General features: G+C 51.0%; 1 protein-coding gene across 5 annotated transcripts in view; it reads right to left on the bottom strand.

The window, feature by feature from the left end:
• Positions 1-19,249, bottom strand: part of LOC135236635 (protein CASP-like) — an 88,785-nt gene that overhangs the window by 41,454 nt on the left and 28,082 nt on the right. For all 5 annotated transcript variants that reach the window (XR_010324637.1, XM_064303111.1, XM_064303108.1 and 2 more), the window contains exons 3-9: positions 13,270-13,317; positions 8,188-8,266; positions 7,186-7,323; positions 6,036-6,159; positions 5,095-5,171; positions 4,018-4,084; positions 168-216 (exon numbers count right to left, since the gene is read on the bottom strand). Coding sequence is in view for 4 of the 5 variants with exons in the window: in XM_064303111.1 (XP_064159181.1) it covers positions 168-216; positions 4,018-4,084; positions 5,095-5,171; positions 6,036-6,159; positions 7,186-7,323; positions 8,188-8,266; positions 13,270-13,317 (582 nt within the window). In the remaining variant the exon portion in view is untranslated. The remainder of the gene's footprint in view (positions 1-167; positions 217-4,017; positions 4,085-5,094; positions 5,172-6,035; positions 6,160-7,185; positions 7,324-8,187; positions 8,267-13,269; positions 13,318-19,249) is intronic.

Raw genomic sequence — 19,249 nt, 5'->3', positions numbered from 1 at the left:
ACACGTTAATGCTCACATACACACACAAATGCACGCACGTACACATGCACACACAGAACCTTATCTGTAGCTACATACACTCACAGGTCCGGCTGTCCAAGCAGGGCACAGAAACTAAAGGCTCATCTGATTGGTTCTGAATTCTAAACAAGGACTGGGAGACTCACCTGATTGGCTCTCTCCAGATCGGTCATCACCATCTCAATCTCATCAGCTCTGTTTGGACGGAGACAGAGTTACACACTCTCACACAATACATGCATGATGACACAAGGCCCTTTAGCAGATGCATTTACCCAGGGTTCCACAGCTTGCGTTTTTAATGCATACGGTCCATTTAAAGGACGGGATGTTTTACTGTTCTGCAATTCAGGTTGAGTATCTTTGCTCAGGGGTACAGCAGTACTACCACCTGGGAATCAAACCTGCAACCTCTCAGCTACAGGTCGATTATACCTCATCCATGATGTCCGAAGCTATGAGGAGCATCATAGCCATTATCACAGATGAATCACCTGCTGCCCATACAAACCACCTAATCCCCAAACACAGAATAGCAACAGGACCCCAAGATGTCCCACTGCATGCAATTCCCCCAGTAATGCTGGGTAAGTCTCAGTAAGTAATGTGTGCGTGCATGTGGCGTTATGTGCATGTTGTTTGCATGTGTGTGTGCAGGTGTTTGCTTGTGTGTGCATATGTGCTTTTGTGTGTGTGTGTGTACTCTGTTCCCAGGCAGTGTGAGTGTGTTGTGAGCACTGGTCCATTAAGTGTCTCAGTTACAGTCTAATCCAGCACCCTGCACTCTCCACATCTCCGCGCCTAAGTGCAGACTAAGCCATACAGACCAGCCCTACTGAAACAGAGGGATTACCATAATATGGATTTTACAATCCCTTAATGAACTCTAATCTCATATGATATTTCTGAGCTAGAGCCCGGCTCCACAAACAGCTCAACGGCACAGACTATTCACAGCTCACCTGTTTAACAGAGGGGTTAGCGGCATGCTAATAAACCACAGCCTGAGAGACACAGTCAAACCGTCCTATAACAGTCTGACAGACGGTAAAACAGTCCCAATAAAGCACAGCTATTCAGAGACACAGTCAAACACGGTCCTTATAAACCACAGTCTGAGAGACACAGTCAAACACAGTCCTTGTAAACCACAGTCTGAGAGACACAGCCTGAGAGACACAGTCAAACACGGTCCTTATAAACCACAGTCTGAGAGACGTGTTAAAACACGGTCCTAATAAACCACAGTCTGAGAGACACAGTCAAACACAGTCCTAATAAACCACAGTCTGAGAGACACAGTCAAACACGGTCCTTATAAACCACAGTCTGAGAGACACAGTCAAACACGGTCCTAATAAACCACAGTCTGAGAGACACAGTCAAACACGGTCCTTATAAACCACAGTCTGACAGACGTGGTAAAACACGGTCCTAATAAACCGCAGTCTGAGAGACACAGTCAAACACGGTCCTAATAAACCAGGATCACAATACCCTGACTGATCCAGCGTGAAACAGATCCCCCAGGGGGAGTTTAGGGTCCATTAGCGCCTTCCCAAATTACAAATAAACAAACACCGCAGGCGTAGCCAGGAGGACGCTACCGCTAACTGCCAAAAACACACAGCCGTTAAAACACACGGCTCATCATGCCAAGTGCTGTTCGGTCTCCATTAAATTTTCATTATTCTGAACCATGTAAATCGGGGGGAGGGGTGTGTTTATCACAAGGGAACACACAAGCTGGTTACATACTAGGTCATACTCGCCTACTGAGCTCCCTAAACCACCAAAAATAACGAGAAGCTCAATTTCTCCAAAGCTTTTGAGACTCAAACGGAGGGAGACAGAGCACAGTACTGAGCAAACAACTGGCCTTAGAGGAACACGACGGTAACCAATAACACAGCAGCCAGACACTGTAAACACACCCAGGGGCTTCCCCACATCCGCGACCGAACGGACATCCCCCCCAGGTCCAGACTCCCCATGCCCATTAAACCGCAGGACGTCCCACGTGTCCGGGCCAAACTGCCACACCGAAATTCCTAACCCTAACCCTCCCCCAGTCTCATTAGCTGGGTGAATCCCTCCCCCTCCACACCGGCTGCGGTGTGCTGAGCATTCAAATGCAAAATGGCCGCCGTGCTTCACTCAGCTGGGGGGCCACACACTAGAGCTGGCTGAGCTGAATCTCCCCCCCTTCACAACAAAGTGCTGTTCTGAGACTGTGACAGGCACTGTTTAAACAGGGCAGTCCTTGGGCAGTGACACCATTTCTGTTGTCTTGGCTCTGTAGTTCATTGGATTTGAAAGGAACAAAAATGAGGTTAAAATGCAGGCTGTCAGCTGTAATTTGAGGGTATTTTATTTTAACCACATCAGGTGATCCGTGTGGAAATAACAGCCCTGTTCATACACAGTGACTCAAATTAAACCTGACAGTCTGCACTTTAATCTCATTTCCACTGTTCTATTTCAAAGCCAATGTGCTGGAGTACAGAGTCAAACAAGACAAACTGTGCCACTGTCCACATACTCACAAACTGCACTGTACACAATCCTCTTCATCCTCATCATCATCATCATCATCATCACCACCACCACCATCACTTTGCACCAGAGAGAGCAGAACTCTGGGGCATGACTAAATGTTCAGACAGACACACAGACGTGGGATCTGGCTGAGATGCATCTGGTGGTGTTTGTTAAGATGGAGACCTACACAGGAACCATCTGGGTCTGCCCCAGGGAGGGTGCTGGTCTGAACCCAATCAGTGAGGTGGTTACAGCAGGCTGTTTCCTGTCTGAGTGCGGGGGGGGGCTACTGCTGTGTTCTGCTCAGGGTCTAATCCTAATTGAGCAATCAGGAGCATCGTATGGTTTTAATTAAGCTGCTGTGCTTGTCTGATTGGGTCTGATTACTGCAGAGCCAGGGGTGTGCGTGTGTGTGCGTGTGTGTATGCCTGTCTGTGTGTGTGTGTGTATGTGTCTGCATGTGTGTGTGTGCATGCGTGTGTGTGCGTGTGCATGTGTGTGCGTGTGTGTGCATTCGTGTGTGTGCTTGGGCATGTGCATGTGTGTGTCTGTGTGTGTGTAGGTGTGTGTGTGTGCATGTGTGTGTGTACGTGTGTGTGTGCATGTGTGTGCCTGTGTGTGTGTGTGTACGTGTGCATGTCTGTGCCTGTGTGTGTGTGTGTGCGCGTGTGTGTGTGGCACATTCTGTCTGCATTCAGCAAACCACATGATCCAGAGGAGCCCCATCATCCTGAGGCCTCTCCCACAACCCATAATCTGTCAGAGCCTGTTTCACATGAAATCACCAGCACAGCTAGCTAGGCCCCGCCCACACCTGCACAGCTAAGTCCCGCCCACACCGGCCCACACCCAACACCCTAACCTCAGCACCACCCTGCTGCCTCAGCAGGCCACGCCCTGACCCCCCCTGGCATGCACACTAGAGCAGGTGGGACCTCAGCAGTGAAGGGGCTGTTATTATAGACGATGGGGGCTCTGAAAGACTGACCAATCACATGTTGAATAACAGAGAGGTGGGACAGGGGGACATAGCCCCACCCCTCACCTCCACTCCCCATCCCCTTCACTGCCTAGCAACCTGAGATCCTGACTGAAAGGCACTATATAACCATGATCATTATTACATACCATTACTACACAATCAAATAATAATTATAATTATGTTCATAATAACAGTACATAGAAATAATCATGAATATATTTAGCCCCACTTATTTAGACACTGATTATTTTCTCCCTCTGCTTTGTGACGTGCGTCTCTGAGATGGCTCGGGTTTGACTGGCTTTACAGAATCCAGCACCAGCGCTGATTTTCTTTAAATCAATTAGGATAAACGCACCTGCTAAACGCCCAAAATAAAAACAACAATTGTAACTACTTATAATGTTAATAATTTTTACTGTTAACGGTGAGGATGTGTGAGGATGAGGATGAGGATGCAGCCAGCGCCTTACTTCGCTGACGACTCTTCATCATACTTGGTCTTGATATCGAAAAGCTCTGCCTGAGTAGCTTCAAGTGCTGAAAGAAAAAAGCAGAAACAAAACAGGCTTCAGGAGTGGGAATAAAACAGAGAGAGAGAGAGAGGTCCTAGCTGAAGCAGGAGCGAGAGGTCCTAGCTGAAGCAGGAGCGAGAGGTCCTGGCTGAAGCAGGAGAGAGAGGTCCTAGCTGAAGCAGGAGAGAGAGGTCCTAGCTGAAGCAGGAGAGAGAGGTCCTGGCTGAAGCAGGAGAGAGAGGTCCTAGCTGAAGCAGGAGAGAGAGGTCCTAGCTGAAGCAGGAGAGAGAGGTCCTAGCTGAAGCAGGAGAGAGAGGTCCTGGCTGAAGCAGGAGAGAGAGGTCCTGGCTGAAGCAGGAGAGAGAGGTCCTAGCTGAAGCAGGAGAGAGAGGTCCTAGCTGAAGCAGGAGAGAGAGGTCCTAGCTGAAGCAGGAGAGAGAGGTCCTAGCTGAAGCAGGAGAGAGAGGTCCTAGCTGAAGCAGGAGAGAGAGGTCCTAGCTGAAGCAGGAGAGAGAGGTCCTAGCTGAAGCTCAGGAGAGAGAGGTCCTAGCTGAAGCAGGAGAGAGAGGTCCTAGCTGAAGCTCAGGAGAGAGAGGTCCTAGCTGAAGCAGGAGAGAGAGGTCCTAGCTGAAGCAGGAGAGAGAGGTCCTAGCTGAAGCAGGAGAGAGAGGTTCTAGCTGAAGCAGGAGAGAGGTCCTAGCTGAAGCAGGAGAGAGAGGTCCTAGCTGAAGCAGGAGAGAGAGGTCCTAGCTGAAGCAGGAGAGAGAGGTTCTAGCTGAAGCAGGAGAGAGAGGTCCTAGCTGAAGCAGGAGAGAGAGGTCCTAGCTGAAGCTCAGGAGAGAGAGGTCCTAGCTGAAGCTCAGGAGAGAGAGGTCCTAGCTGAAGCAGGAGAGAGAGGTCCTAGCTGAAGCAGGAGAGAGAGGTCCTAGCTGAAGCTCAGGAGAGAGAGGTCCTAGCTGAAGCAGGAGAGAGAGGTCCTAGCTGAAGCAGGAGAGAGAGGTCCTAGCTGAAGCTCAGGAGAGAGAGGTGTGTTACCTGTTTGTAGAGACTGGGCCTTGTGGTCGGCTTCGTCCAGTTTGGAGGCCATGGAATCCTTGCTCTCCTGTAGCTTCCTGTACAAACACAGAGAGGATCAGCTGCCTAACAGCACAACACTGGTACACAAAACCAGGGCAAATGTGGACCCAAACAAATAGGAAGGCTGTCAGTGCAGTTGTCAAGATTACATTTTTATCTTTCATTTTTGTGTCAGTATGATTTTATCTTTACAGAAAAATGGCATTTTCTCCATCGGGCTCAGGGTGGCACCCTACAGTGGCTCTGAATGCTTAAGAGAGGCAAGAATCCTACAAAAATGTTTTACAGAAGTTCTTAAAAAATAAAAAAGTAAAGCTGGAGATGTCGCCCATTTTCCCACCCATGCGACTGTCTCGCCCAGGGAAAGATGGGGAATTTTAATTTTAGAGAAGTGTTGCTCGGAGACAGACGTCCCGACAGAGGGCGGGTCCTGAGGAGGAGGGGTGCCCCGCCTCTTCCTGAAGCTAAATAAAGACCCTGCAGGGCGACTCTTAAATAATGCATCCGCACCGCCCCGCACTCACACCCAACCATCAAATATGCAGCTGCAGCGCAGAAATGTGTCCCAGCATGCAGTCTGTCCGGGGGTCTAACGAAGGCGCTCTATTATTCCAAACGAATAAAAACCGGGCATCGCCTTTCCTATAGGGCTGCCTGTTTGTGCAACACACACGCACACGCACACGCACACGCACACGCACACACACACACGCACACACACGCTGAAGACAGGTATGTGTGTGATGTACAGAATGCTGCCCAATACACACCAGCTTCAGCGCAGGGATGCACCCCCCCCCCATTACCTCTGCACAGAGGGCAGGGCTGTCCTGCCTCCCACACAGACAGAAATGCAGCCATGAGACAGCCGGGCCTGCAGGGGGCGCTCTCTAACTCACCGTGCCTTCTCTGCATAGTCATTGTGAAGCTGCTGCTGCTTCTCCTGGGCCAGGTTCTCCGCCTGGCTCTTCAGGGACTGCTCGTACTCCCGAATCTTCTCCTTCAGGGTTTTGATTGTGACCTCTGACCCCGAGAGAGACAGAGAAAGGTATGTTTGAGTGAGTGCGTATGTGTGTGTGTGTGTGTGTGTGTGTGTGTGCGTGTGTGTGTGTGCATGTGTGTGTGTGTGTGCGTGTGTGTGTGCATGTGTGTGTGTGCATGTGTGTGTGTGTGTGCGTGTGTGTGTGCATGTGTGTGTGCGTGTGTGAGTGCGTGTGTGCGTATGTGTGCGTGCGTGTGTGCGTGTGTGCGTGTGTGCATGCGTGCGTATGTGTGCGTGCGTGTGTGCGTGAGTGCGTGTGTGCGTGAGTGCGTGTGTGCGCGTGTGTGCATGTGTGTGTGAGCGAGTGTGTGAGCATGTGTGTGTGTGTGCGTGTGTGAGCGAGTGTGTGTGAGCGTGTGTGTGAGCGTGTGTGTGAGCGTGTGTGTGTGTGTGTGCGTGTGTGAGCGAGTGTGTGTGAGCGTGTATGCGTGTGTGCGTGTGTGAGCGAGTGTGTGTGTGTGTGTGTTGTTTGTGTGCGTGTGTGAGCGAGTGTGTGTGAGCATGCGTGTGTGTGTGTGATTATGTGCTGCCGTTCGCTGCTGTGGTTGGTGAGCGCTCTTTCTCCCTCCCTCTCTCCATTTTCCCCTCTTCTGTGTGATTTAAACTGCAGCATTTCAGCTCTGACACATAATCAATGCTCCCAGCCCTCCAGAGACCCTTCACCCCTTAACTGCTCAACTCTACTTTAAACATTTAGGCTGGAACAGGATCAATGGGCTCCACGGGGAAGAGCAGGGGCCGGCTCGTTAGGGGCGGGGCTAAGGGGGGGGGGGGGGCTGTGTGTCCTGGGATGGGAACAGTACTCAACAGACCAGATGGACCAGACTGAGTAACTACAGTAATGCACATGGAGGGGGAGGAGTCTCTCTGTGATATGTGAGCAGGGCGAGAGGTCTGATGAACGGTGAGTGGGAGGAGTCTCTGTGACGGACAGGCAGGGGGAGAGGTCTGATGAACGGTGAGTGGGAGGGGTCTCTGTGATGGACAGGCAGGGGGAGGAGCCTCACCCTGGTTCTTGACCTCGGCGAACTCCTTGTTGTACTCCTCCAGTGTCTCGCGCAGCTTCTGGTTCTCTGTCTCGATGTCGTGCATCCTCTGCACCTTCACCTGCAGCTGCTGAGCCACCTCCAGCACCGGCACGGGGTCTGCAACACACACACACACACACACTGAGACACACACACACACACACACACTGAGACACACACACACACACTGAGAGCACACACACACACACACACACACACACTGAGACACACACACACACACCCTCTGCACCTTCACCTGCAGCTGCTGAGCCACCTCCAGCACCGGCACGGGGTCTGCAACACACACACACACACACTGAGATACACACACCACACACACCCTACTGAGATACAACAACCACACCACACACAACACACACCCTCTCCTTTACCTGCAGCTGCTGAGCCACCTCCAGCACCGGCACGGGTCTGCAACACACACACACACACACTGAGATACACACACACACACACCCTCTGCACCTTCACCTGCAGCTGCTGAGCCACCTCCAGCACCGGCACGGGGTCTGCAACACACACACACACACACTGAGATACACACACACACACACACCCTCTGCACCTTCACCTGCAGCTGCTGAGCCACCTCCAGCACCGGCACGGGGTCTGCAACACACACACACACACACTGAGATACACACACACACACACCCTCTGCACCTTCACCTGCAGCTGCTGAGCCACCTCCAGCACCGGCACGGGGTCTGCAACACACACCACACACACTGAGATCACACACACCTGAACCACACACCCACACACACACACACTGATACACACACACACACTGCCACAGCTGCTGAGCCACCTCCAGCACCGGCACGGGGTCTGCAACACACACACACACTGAGATACACACACTCACACACACACACACTGAGATACACACACTCACACACACACACACACACACACACACACACACACACACACACACTCCGCTGAGACACACACACCCACCTGGGACATCGATTAATCTCTTGTAGACATTAAGGAAGGCGGCTTCGGCTTCTTTGCTTCTTTTGCTTAAGGCATCAATCTGAAACAGACAGGAAACAGAGTTCAGGGGTGGAAACAGAGCTTAGGACAGGAAACAGAGTTCAGGGGTGGAAACAGAGCTTAGGACAGGAAACAGAGCTCAGTGGTGGAAACAGAGCTTAGGACAGGAAACAGAGTTCAGGGGTGGAAACAGAGCTTAGGACAGGAAACAGAGTTCAGGGGTGGAAACAGAGCTCAGGGGAGGAAACAGAGTTCAGGGGTGGAAACAGAGCTTAGGACAGGAAACAGAGCTCAGGGGTGGAAACAGAGTTCAGGGGAGGAAACAGAGCTTAGGACAGGAAACAGAGCTCAGGGGAGGAAACAGAGCTTAGGACAGGAAACAGAGCTCAGGGGAGGAAACAGAGCTTAGGACAGGAAACAGAGTTCAGGGGTGGAAACAGAGCTTAGGACAGGAAACAGAGCTCAGGGGTGGAAACAGAGCTTAGGGGGTTCCACAGCAGCTCTCAGTACAGAGACTACATGCTCCATGCAGACTGAAGTCACACAGAACACAAAATGCACTGGAGTCCACCAATCAGAAACAAACCAACAGTGTAAGCCGAGCTGTCACTGATATTCACAGATATAATAAAGAAGACAGAGGCAAGCGTACAGAGAGCTCACCATCACACACCCGAGATCGATACTGTTAACCTCCAGACCTCAGAGCCCCAGACACTACTAATGATCCGACCGACAATAAACCACACAGCAGACAGCTGAGGGGGAGGAGGGAACGTGGTAAATATGCGATCATGGACTGGGGGGGCGGGGTGGGGGTGACTGGCGTGAACACAACGCATGGATCTTTATTCATTTATACGCCCGCTCACTCCACTACCCAATAAGAATACTGATCTTTATTCATTTACACGCGCCCTCACTCCACTACCCAATAAGAATACTGATCTTTATTCATTTATACGCCCCCTCACTCCACTACCCAATAAGAATACTGATCTTTATTCATTTATACGCCCCCTCACTCCACTACCCAATAAGAATACTGATCTTTATTCATTTATACGCCCCCTCACTCCACTACCCAATAAGAATACTGATCTTTATTCATTTATACGCCCCCTCACTCCACTACCCAATAAGAATACTGATCTTTATTCATTTATACGCCCCCTCACTCCACTACCCAATAAGAATACTGGCCGGGGCGCGGTATGTCGGGGTGGGGGGCGGGAGGCGGGGGGGCGGGGGGGGTTACAGGCTGTACAGGCGCCTTTCTTCTCTCTGAACCACTGAGAAGAAACAGAAAAACTAAAGCAAAAAAAAAAGTGAAGATAAATTTAACTGGAGTGAGTGAGCCTGAGCCAATATGGTCTGATTCTATTCTGAGCAGAAATAAACGGAAAAATCTCAGGCTGTACTTCGCCCAGTTTGAGGCTGGGTACTCCTGAAACTGGAGTTTTAGTTCCTTTTGTCTGAACTTTGTTTTTAAGCAGAGAGAGTGCCTTCATCAATAACAGCACCTGCACTCAAACTGCCAGGAGCACCAATGAGAGCCCACTCCTATCTTCTTAAAACACACCTTTTCACCATTCTGTTTTATTATCCCAGCAGAGTTCTAAAAGGAGTAAACGGGGTCAAACCGGGCAACGACAGAGTCATCAGTGTGAGCCCTCAGACAGCCACAGCACTTTAATAACCACCTGAACTCCGTTTCTAATAAGGGCAGTTCTGCACATGGTTTGGGGCAGAAGTGTATCTGTCTGATCACAGTGTCTGGCCACGTACCTCCAGACAAACAGGACTAGCCGCTCCTTCCTTAGTCCTCATTAGGACACGACCCAGAAGGCCACAGCACTTCTGTTCATTTATTTATTCACTCATTTCTGTACCTTGGATCTTAAACAGTTTCCATAGAGCGGTTTTAAGCAATTACACTCCATAATTATCACACAAACAGTCCCACTGAGAGGTCAGCAAAGGCCAAACCAAATGCAACACTGTTTCTGTAATTACTGAATGCATTATTATTTCTATCTGATTTGCCCAAATGACCCGATGTGAGTCAGAGCTAAACCAGGAAGTGGAACTGTACTGGGGATTTGAATGGTCTGTAAACACTAAAAGGGCAAATTGTGTTCAGCAAGAAAGGCCCTTCACAGTCATATGGAAGGAAAGAGCTGGGTTGTCAAATGACTCACGATTCCTCAGTCCAGCTCTACCCCCTGAACTCTTCTCTATCATAGAAGTGAACTTGAATTGTGGGGACATTTCTACGAAGCTGGACATTGTGGGGACCAGTGGTTGGTGCACAGGCAGAGAGGTAAAGCAGGTGGGGGATAATGCTTTCTGTGAACATCATCACTGCCACAGATACAGAACAACACACACACACACACACACAAAAACACACACACACACACACACACACACACACACACACACACACACACACACACACACACACACACACACACACACACACACACACACACACACACACACACACACACACACACACACACACACACACACACACACACAGGTCATCCTAAGTCATCCCTAGCACACCATCACTGCTCAGGCCCAGCAAATAAAGAGTCTGTCAGGACGGCCGATAAGAGCGCTACAGGATCGCGGTCCTGACAGAGAAATAATGGGAAAGCTTATCAGATCCATCCTGAGGAGCAGCCAGAACTCTACCAGCCTACTGACCAGCCTTCAGCCACATTCTACTCAGCACAACCATCTACTGACCAGAGCCTTCAGCCCCATTCTACTCAGCACAACCATCTACTGACCAGAGCCTTCAGCCCGATTCAGCTCAGCACAACCATCTACTGACCAGAGCCTTCAGCCCCATTCTACTCAGCACAACCATCTACTGACCAGCCTTCACCCCATTCTACTCAGCACAACCATCTACTGACCAGAGCCTTCAGCCCCATTCTACTCAGCACAACCATCTACTGACCAGAGCCTTCAGCCCCATTCTACTCAGCACAACCATCTACTGACCAGAGCCTTCAGCCCCATTCTACTCAGCACCACCATCTACTGACCAGAGCCTTTAGCCCCATTCTACTCAGCACAACCATCTACTGACCAGAGCCTTCAGCCCCATTCTATTCAGCACAACCATCTACTGACCAGAGCCTTCAGCCCCATTCTACTCAGCACAACCATCTACTGATCAGCCTTCACCCCCATTCTACTCAGCACAACCATCTACTGACCAGAGCCTTCAGCCCCATTCTACTCAGCACAACCATCTACTGATCAGCCTTCACCCCCATTCTACTCAGCACAACCATCTACTGACCAGAGCCTTCAGCCCCATTCTACTCAGCACAACCATCTACTGACCAGAGCCTTCAGCTCCATTCTACTCAGCACAACCATCTACTGACCAGCCTTCAGCAACATTCAGCTCAGCATTCCAGTCTGGAGCATCACAGAGCACCACTATGTGTTTGCAACTACATGTGCACACACACAGGAGAACAGGTGTGCTCCCATCGGAGTACGGGTGTACACACACCTCACACTTCCTGCACAGCTGACCACACACTTCCTGCGCAGCTGACCTCACACTTCCTGCACAGCTGACCACACACTTCCTGCGCAGCTGACCACACACTTCCTGCGCAGCTGACCACACACTTCCTGCACAGACAAAGCCTCAGCTTTGCACCCAGGAAAGCAGGTAGGTTAGTGGTTTCTCACACAGAGCCACTCCTCAGGAGTCTAACTCAGACTCTGATCAGTTTAAACCTCCTTGCATGTAACGGTGGGGGGTATGATTCAGATCAAACAGGCCAACGAGGGACCAGTTACTGGAGAGTACTGGCAGAAGTGAGCGCTGCAGTACCAGGTCTAACAGGCAGGGGGAGCGTCAGCATCGCTGGGAGTTGGGCACATTTAGATGCAGTTGCTAATTGCCTAACAACACACAGCAGACACTGCTGGAATGTGGTAATGAACCCATAAATAAACAAGGGGAAAAAACTGCTGGCTCTCCAAACACTCCCAGTCTGAGAGCTCTGAGGAGAACAAGGCCCAGGAACCTGAACTGGGGAAAATGACCACAAATTAAAGAAGGGCAGCACCCTCCAGCGCTTGGGACAAAATATTAAACAGAAAAACTTCCCCCTCTGGCTGGCTTATGCTTTCACACAGAATTGCTCAGGGTCACATATTTAGCCCAAACTGCGGCCGTGTACCGCCCCTACAGGAACTCTGGGTTAAATCTCCATCCCTCCCCCCCACGCCCGAATCGCCCCCGCTCTAAATGAGCGGATGTGTCATCGCTGAGCTTCACAAACCAAACGCAAATTCACGCACACGCAATGTTTTAAGAGCAGGGAGGAGCTCGCTCTGCTCAAGGTCACACAGAACAGGGGCTGAAGGACGCATTTACATACATCAGCGCAGAATAAACGCACAGGAACTCTGCTCTCAGTTCAGCAGCGTGAGCGAGCAGAAGGGGGTGGGGGGTGGTGGGGGGGTGGGGTGAATGTGCGGCCGAGCGTGCCTCAGGCCCAGAGCCCCCTTCAGCTCCCGTCTGGGCAGCCTGTCTGAAAGGATACAGTCTAAAGATGGCCGGGCACTCCGCACACTCATGACGGCTCCTCTGTCCCGCTCCCCCAGGGCGGCACGGAGCCAACAGCCCCGCCCCCCCCACAGCAGTGCATCATGGTCCGGAACACTCACCTGATAGGTGAAGTACAGGGCCTGATAAGTGGAACAGGCCCTGCAGATCTGTCCTCTGAACCCTCACCCCCAGCACACAGAGACTGGGCTGCCTGCTTCCCTGCTTCCCTTTATCTGAATGAAGCCTGAACTGCATTTACAGAGCAGGAGCTTCACTGGGCCTTCAGAACCACTCAGCAGCCCAGAGAGAGACCAGCCCAGAGGAGAGAGACCAGCGCAGGAGAGAGAGACCAGCCCAGAGGAGAGAGACCAGCGCAGGAGAGAGAGATCGGCGCAGGAGAGAGAGAGACCAGCGCTCTGCGCAGGAGAGAGAAAGAGAGAGAGACTCACCTCTGCTTGGAAGCTCTTGAGTAAAGGAGCAACCTGCTTGCGCAGATCCTGTAAGAGAAAAGAGAAGTGGTTTAGAATCTGAAGATAAAAATCACATTTACTTTCAGCTCTGTATCTCTGCAGAGGTAACAGGCTCTCGTTCGAGCCTGTAAGCCAAAGAGATGCTTCTAGAACATTCTCAGAAGTCGTCTTGTTCATTGGGAACTACACGACTTCTCAAAGTTCGCCTGATGGCTGCTGTGACCTCCGGGATTCGACACGTCAAATCTCCAGAGTTCAGAAAGACCAGCGGACCCACTCAACCAACGCTTAACTGGTTGTTATGGAAACAGTCGTTTAATTTGTTAACCGCGATTCTGATGTGCTGCAGCTATTAAACTGAAGTGAGCTTAACGACCACATAAACGTTCAGGCAGGAGAGACCGCGCCATCTTTCCTTTCTCACTTTCCCTCTCTCTCTCCCTCTCCTGCTCTCCCTCTCCCTCTCCCGCTCTCTCTCCCTTTCCCGCTCTCTCTCCCTCTCTCCCTCTCCCTCTCTCTCTCCCTCTCACTCTCACTCTCCCGCTCTCTCACTCTCTCACTCCCTCTCTCTCTCCCGTTTCCCTCCAGGGTAACTCGATCCACGGCAGACGCACGGAATCACGCTTTTCATCCCGAAGGCCAGAGACTGCGAGCCGTTCATCCAGCAGCAGCGCAAATGCTCAGCGAGCTGCTCTCTGATTGGCTGAAAAGGCTGCGTCAATGAGGTCCTGTTTTTTTTTCCAAATCAACTCAGACAGAACAGGAGAAATTAGTGGTGGAAAAAAAATTAAAACCACTGAGAGCCAGAGAGGACCTCTGCATGTCAAAAGCTTAAAAATGAACAGCCCTGAGAACAGACACACGGCAGAGTTCAAACATGAGCTACAAAGCAAAGGTAAAAGAAAAGAAAGAAAAGAAAGAAAAAAAGTAAAGCAAAAAAAAAAAACCACAATTAGTTGTGATGAGCAGGCCTCCCTGACAGCCAGCTACTGCAGGACTATTTATAGAGAACGCTCCAGGACAAAAAGCTGCCAGCCAACCATGCAGATCTGAGGAGTGTGTGCGTGTGTGTGCGTGCGACTGTGCATGTGCGTGTGTGCGTGTGTATATGTGTGTGCGTGTATGTGTGTGCGTGTATGTGTGCGTGTGTATGTGTGTGCGACTGTGCGTGTGTGTATATGTGTGTGTGTGTATGTGTGTGCGTGTGTGTGTGCATTGTCTACACAGCACCAGACCGACAGAATCAGGGGTGCAACGGCCATGCCCTGTCTGGGAATCAAACCTGCAATCTCTAAGTGAGAAACCCCCCTGTCCACTATACGGCACTGCTCATGAAGTGCAGACAGCTGTTAAGAGGGGGTTCTGGGGGGTGTAGTTAAAAACAGGCGGAGAGCCTAACCCACTGCAGAGAGCTGGGAGCTGCGCTCGGGTCTGAGGGTCTGGCGTATCCCGCGGCAACCTCCTCAGACATCGGCGGCCATGACTACCCGTAACGCGCTTCCTCCTGCTCCAGCGCGTCTCTCTGGAGCCCGGGGACTGGCACTCGAACCCGGGACCCGCTGGGGCGGGGGGGGGGGGCGGGGGGGTGAGCTGGAAGAGCTACCGAAGTGTGGGTGGAGGGAGGGGGGGGGGGTTGAGAAACCAAAGCAGTAATTTACAGTGACTGAAGCACACACTTGGGGAGAGTGTGGTGGGGAACAAACACTGTCTACTGCTGAAATATTTACAACATTGCAGAGCAACTATATCTCCCTCTCTCTCTCACACACACACACACACACACACACACACACACACACACTTCCGTCTCTCTCTCTCACACACACACACTTTCTCTCACTCACACACACAAACACTTTCTCTCTCTCTCTGACACACACACACACACTCTCTCTCTCTCACACACACACACACACAACCTCTCTCTCACACACACACACACACACTTTCTCACACTCACACACACTTTCACCCATACACTACCTCTCTCTCACACACATACATTCTCTCATCCATACACCACCTCCCTCTCACACAGACACACACTTTCACCCATACACTACCTCTCTCTCTCTCTCGTGTGAGAGTTTTAATGTGTGTCTCTGAGTGAGGATGACGGAGCGTCTGTCTGTGAGATGGATGATGTAATCTCAGTGGAGAACGCAGACTGGTGAAGTTTCTGACGGTTTAACTTGCAGCAGTTTGACTTTGTGCTGCAGACTCTGAGCAGACTGAGCTGTTAAACCCTGACAGAGCAGAGCAGAGCAGACAGACTGGCACGAATGGCCCATCTTACTCCAGATCTCACACACAGACACACACACACACGCACACACACGCGCGCGCGCACACGCACGCACACACACACACACACATATGCACGCGCGCGCACACACACGCACATGCAGACACACACACATACACTCCCTCTGTCTCTCACACACACAGTCTCTGCACTGCTTCCCATAAACCCAGCTGCCCTCTTATGTCTGATAAAGCAGCCAGAGAGATATCCTGTAAATCACTGCACTTACTATTAACACTGTGATGCACACATTCCTCTGGGGGGGGGTTTATGTGAGATTATAGAAGTCTCCAGCCGAGAATTTGCTGGTCCTGAGAGAACACATTAACCCAGAGGTCAAAGACTAGCGCTGTGAATGAGCTGATTATTAAGAACGTCCCACAATTCACTGGAAGCTACCAAGATGACGTCCAATCAGATACAACATTCAGATTTAAAGATAACAGAGCAACACCACACAGAGAAAGAGAACGCTGCACACAAGACATCAGAAACCGTACACAGCACACACTATACAGAGGATATATATACGAGATCTGTGTGTGCGTGTGTGTGTATGTGTGTGTATTTGTGAGTGAGAGAAAGTGTGTGTGTGTGTGTATGTCTAAGAGTGAGAGTATGTGTGTGCACAGGTACGTGTGTGTTTGTGTCTGCAGGGATGCAGTAACATATCTCACACGGAAGCCTCTGGAGTGGCAGGTAGTGACAGATCCGTGTTGACACTGCAGACACAGGAGGAACTGCCCAGCACCACGGAATTCCAGCCCGAGTCCCCCACCTCCGCCTCCCCCCGAATCGGCTCCAGGATCATGGAAGTACATATCCAATTCCCCCTGAATGACGCACATGCAGTCAACCAATCAGAGCACAGCGCTGAAGGTCTGACCGAGGCTACTGGGAGGCCATTCAGAGGCCAAAATGGTGCGAGCTGCTGGGAGGCGATACAGAGCCAAAATGGCCGCTGCTTCCTCTAGTTGTTATTCTAAAGGTCAGGCTCTTTGAAGTGACAGCAATGAAGAGTAATGTATGAAGTCATGAAAAGGGTTTGGGTTCAACCAAGCATATCAAACAGCCCTCTCCTCATCCACTTTCATCACAGAGAACATAAATAACACTGCAGGCCCAGAAGCCCTGCCCGGGGGGGGTAACGGGGGGATCTCTTTTCGTTTGAAAGCTTCCTTTTCGCCCATTTAACTTGTGCATCATCTTACTTTCAGAAAGCCTAACGTAGCAGAGAAACCTGCTCAAATCAAACCCAATACAAACAAAACTCATTTGTCCATTGATTCATAAGTGGCAAAACAGAGTTATCTTTCATCAAAATGAAAAAGAACTGAATTTCTGATTACTTTTCTTTTTAAAAATTTTTTTAAAGGCTAAGTGTGTTTAAGTCTTCACAAAGCAGGACGCTTGTTTTCAAAGCTCCATGGTAACAGCCAGAAGAATAAAACAGGCTTGATAAATGACAGAAGCTAACTGAGGGTGAATGATTTCCATAAGAAATCAAAAATCAGAAAGAAAAAAAAAAGTTGTGTAAGTCGCTCTGGATAAGAGCGTCTGCTAAATGCCTGTAATGTAATGTAATGTAATAAGGAATCTCAGGTCAGCTGTTAATGTTCTCTGCTGCGCTGTGCTGTTAATAAATGAATCCAACAGAAGCCAAAAGTCTGCAGGTTCAAACCCTGCTGTGGCACCCACTGCAGCCCCAGCCCCCGTCCAGCTGAATGAGCGGGTGAGCTTAAACACAGGTCTGCCATCAGCAGCCCACTGAAGCAGGGCGTGTGCAGAGACAAGCCAACCGCCTTTAAAAGGGCGGAGCTTCACAGCAGCAGCCCACTGAAGCAGGGCGCGTGCAGAGACAAGCTAACCGCCTTTAAAAGGGCGGAGCTTCACAGCAGCAGCCCACTGAAGCAGGGCGTGTGCAGAGACAAGCTAACCGCCTTTAAAAGGGCGGAGCTTCAAAGCAGCAGCCCACTGAAGCAGGGCGCGTGCAGAGACAAGCTAACCGCCTTTAAAAGGGCGGAGCTTCAAAGCAGCAGCCCACTGAAGCAGGGCGCGTGCAGAGACAAGCTAACCGCCTTTAAAAGGGCGGAGCTTCAAAGCAGCAGCCCACTGAAGCAGGGCACGTGCAGAGACAAGCTAACCGCCTTTAAAAGGGCGGAGCTTCAAAGCAGCAGCCCACTGAAGCAGGACGCGTGCAGAGACAAGCTAACCGCCTTTAAAAGGGCGGAGCTTCAAATCAGCAGCCCGCTGAAGCAGGGCGTGTGCAGAGACAAGCTAACCGCCTTTAAAAGGGCGGGGCTTCACAGCAGCAGCCCACTGAAGCAGGGCGTGTGCAGAGACAAGCTAACCGCCTTTAAAAGGGCGGGGCTTCAAATCAGCAGCCCACTGAAGCAGGGCGTGTGCAGAGACAAGCTAACCGCCTTTAAAAGGGCGGAGCTTCACAGCAGCAGCCCACTGAAGCAGGGCGCGTGCAGAGACAAGCTAACCGCTTTAAAAGGGCGGAGCTTCACAGCAGCAGCCCACTGAAGCAGGGCGCGTGCAGAGACAAGCTAACCGCCTTTAAAAGGGCGGGGCTTCAAAGCAGCAGCCCACTGAAGCAGGGCGCGTGCAGAGACAAGCTAACCGCCTTTAAAAGGGCGGGGCTTCAAATCAGCAGCCCGCTGAAGCAGGGCGTGTGCAGAGACAAGCTAACCGCCTTTAAAAGGGCGGGGCTTCACAGCAGCAGCCCACTGAAGCAGGGCGTGTGCAGAGACAAGCTAACCGCCTTTAAAAGGGCGGGGCTTCAAATCAGCAGCCCACTGAAGCAGGGCGTGTGCAGAGACAAGCTAACCGCCTTTAAAAGGGCGGAGCTTCACAGCAGCAGCCCACTGAAGCAGGGCGCGTGCAGAGACAAGCTAACCGCCTTTAAAAGGGCGGAGCTTCAAATCAGCAGAACACCTTACAGCCCCATCACTCTGCCCATGTCAGAAAAAGGTTTAAAAAAAAAAGGAACAATTTTTTTTTTTACGTGAGCATGAGCCACCAAACTGGCTCAAATCTCCTTTTCATCCTCTGAAATATGTCCAATGAGCTGTGCGACAACTTGTGTCATAAAGTGTCACCACAAAAAAACACTGATTGACAGGTTGAGTCCAACAGCCTTGTGCTCCGGGTGACAGCCTTGTGCTCCGGGTGTGTGTGCTCCTCTCCTCTAAAAGGAGAGGAGCACACACATGCTCCTAATTAGCAGGAGAAACAACGCCTCATTACCTTAATTACTCAGCCAATCAGGATCCAGTAAAGCAAAGGCGGAAAGGTAATGAACGAACAGCTCAGTGCAGACAGAGCAGCAGCCGCTGGCTCGGTGCCGCAGTTCGGACCCGAGTCTCGGGGAAAGACGCACGGCTGGTCAGCAGGGCCGTCTGTAAGCCACAGTCTGGACGAGTGTGATGGAGACTCATAAACTCAGCCACAGATCCCAGAGTGCTAAGACAAGCCCCCCCTCTCCCCATCCCACCCGATTCATTTCCAAAAGCTGAAATATCTCTGTGGCTGCTAGTTTTTCCACTTTAATGCTGGACACTCTCTCCTGCTGCTAGCTGTTGGTGTGCAAACGTCCAAGTCTCTGGTTTAGACATTTCATAGGGGGGTGAGGGGGCAGGGGGTAGGCAA

This window comes from Anguilla rostrata, chromosome 12, assembly GCF_018555375.3.
Source record: "Anguilla rostrata isolate EN2019 chromosome 12, ASM1855537v3, whole genome shotgun sequence".
NCBI lineage: Eukaryota > Metazoa > Chordata > Actinopteri > Anguilliformes > Anguillidae > Anguilla > Anguilla rostrata.
The sequence above is the reverse complement of the archived record's forward strand: the minus strand, read 5'-3'. Positions and strand labels throughout refer to the sequence as shown.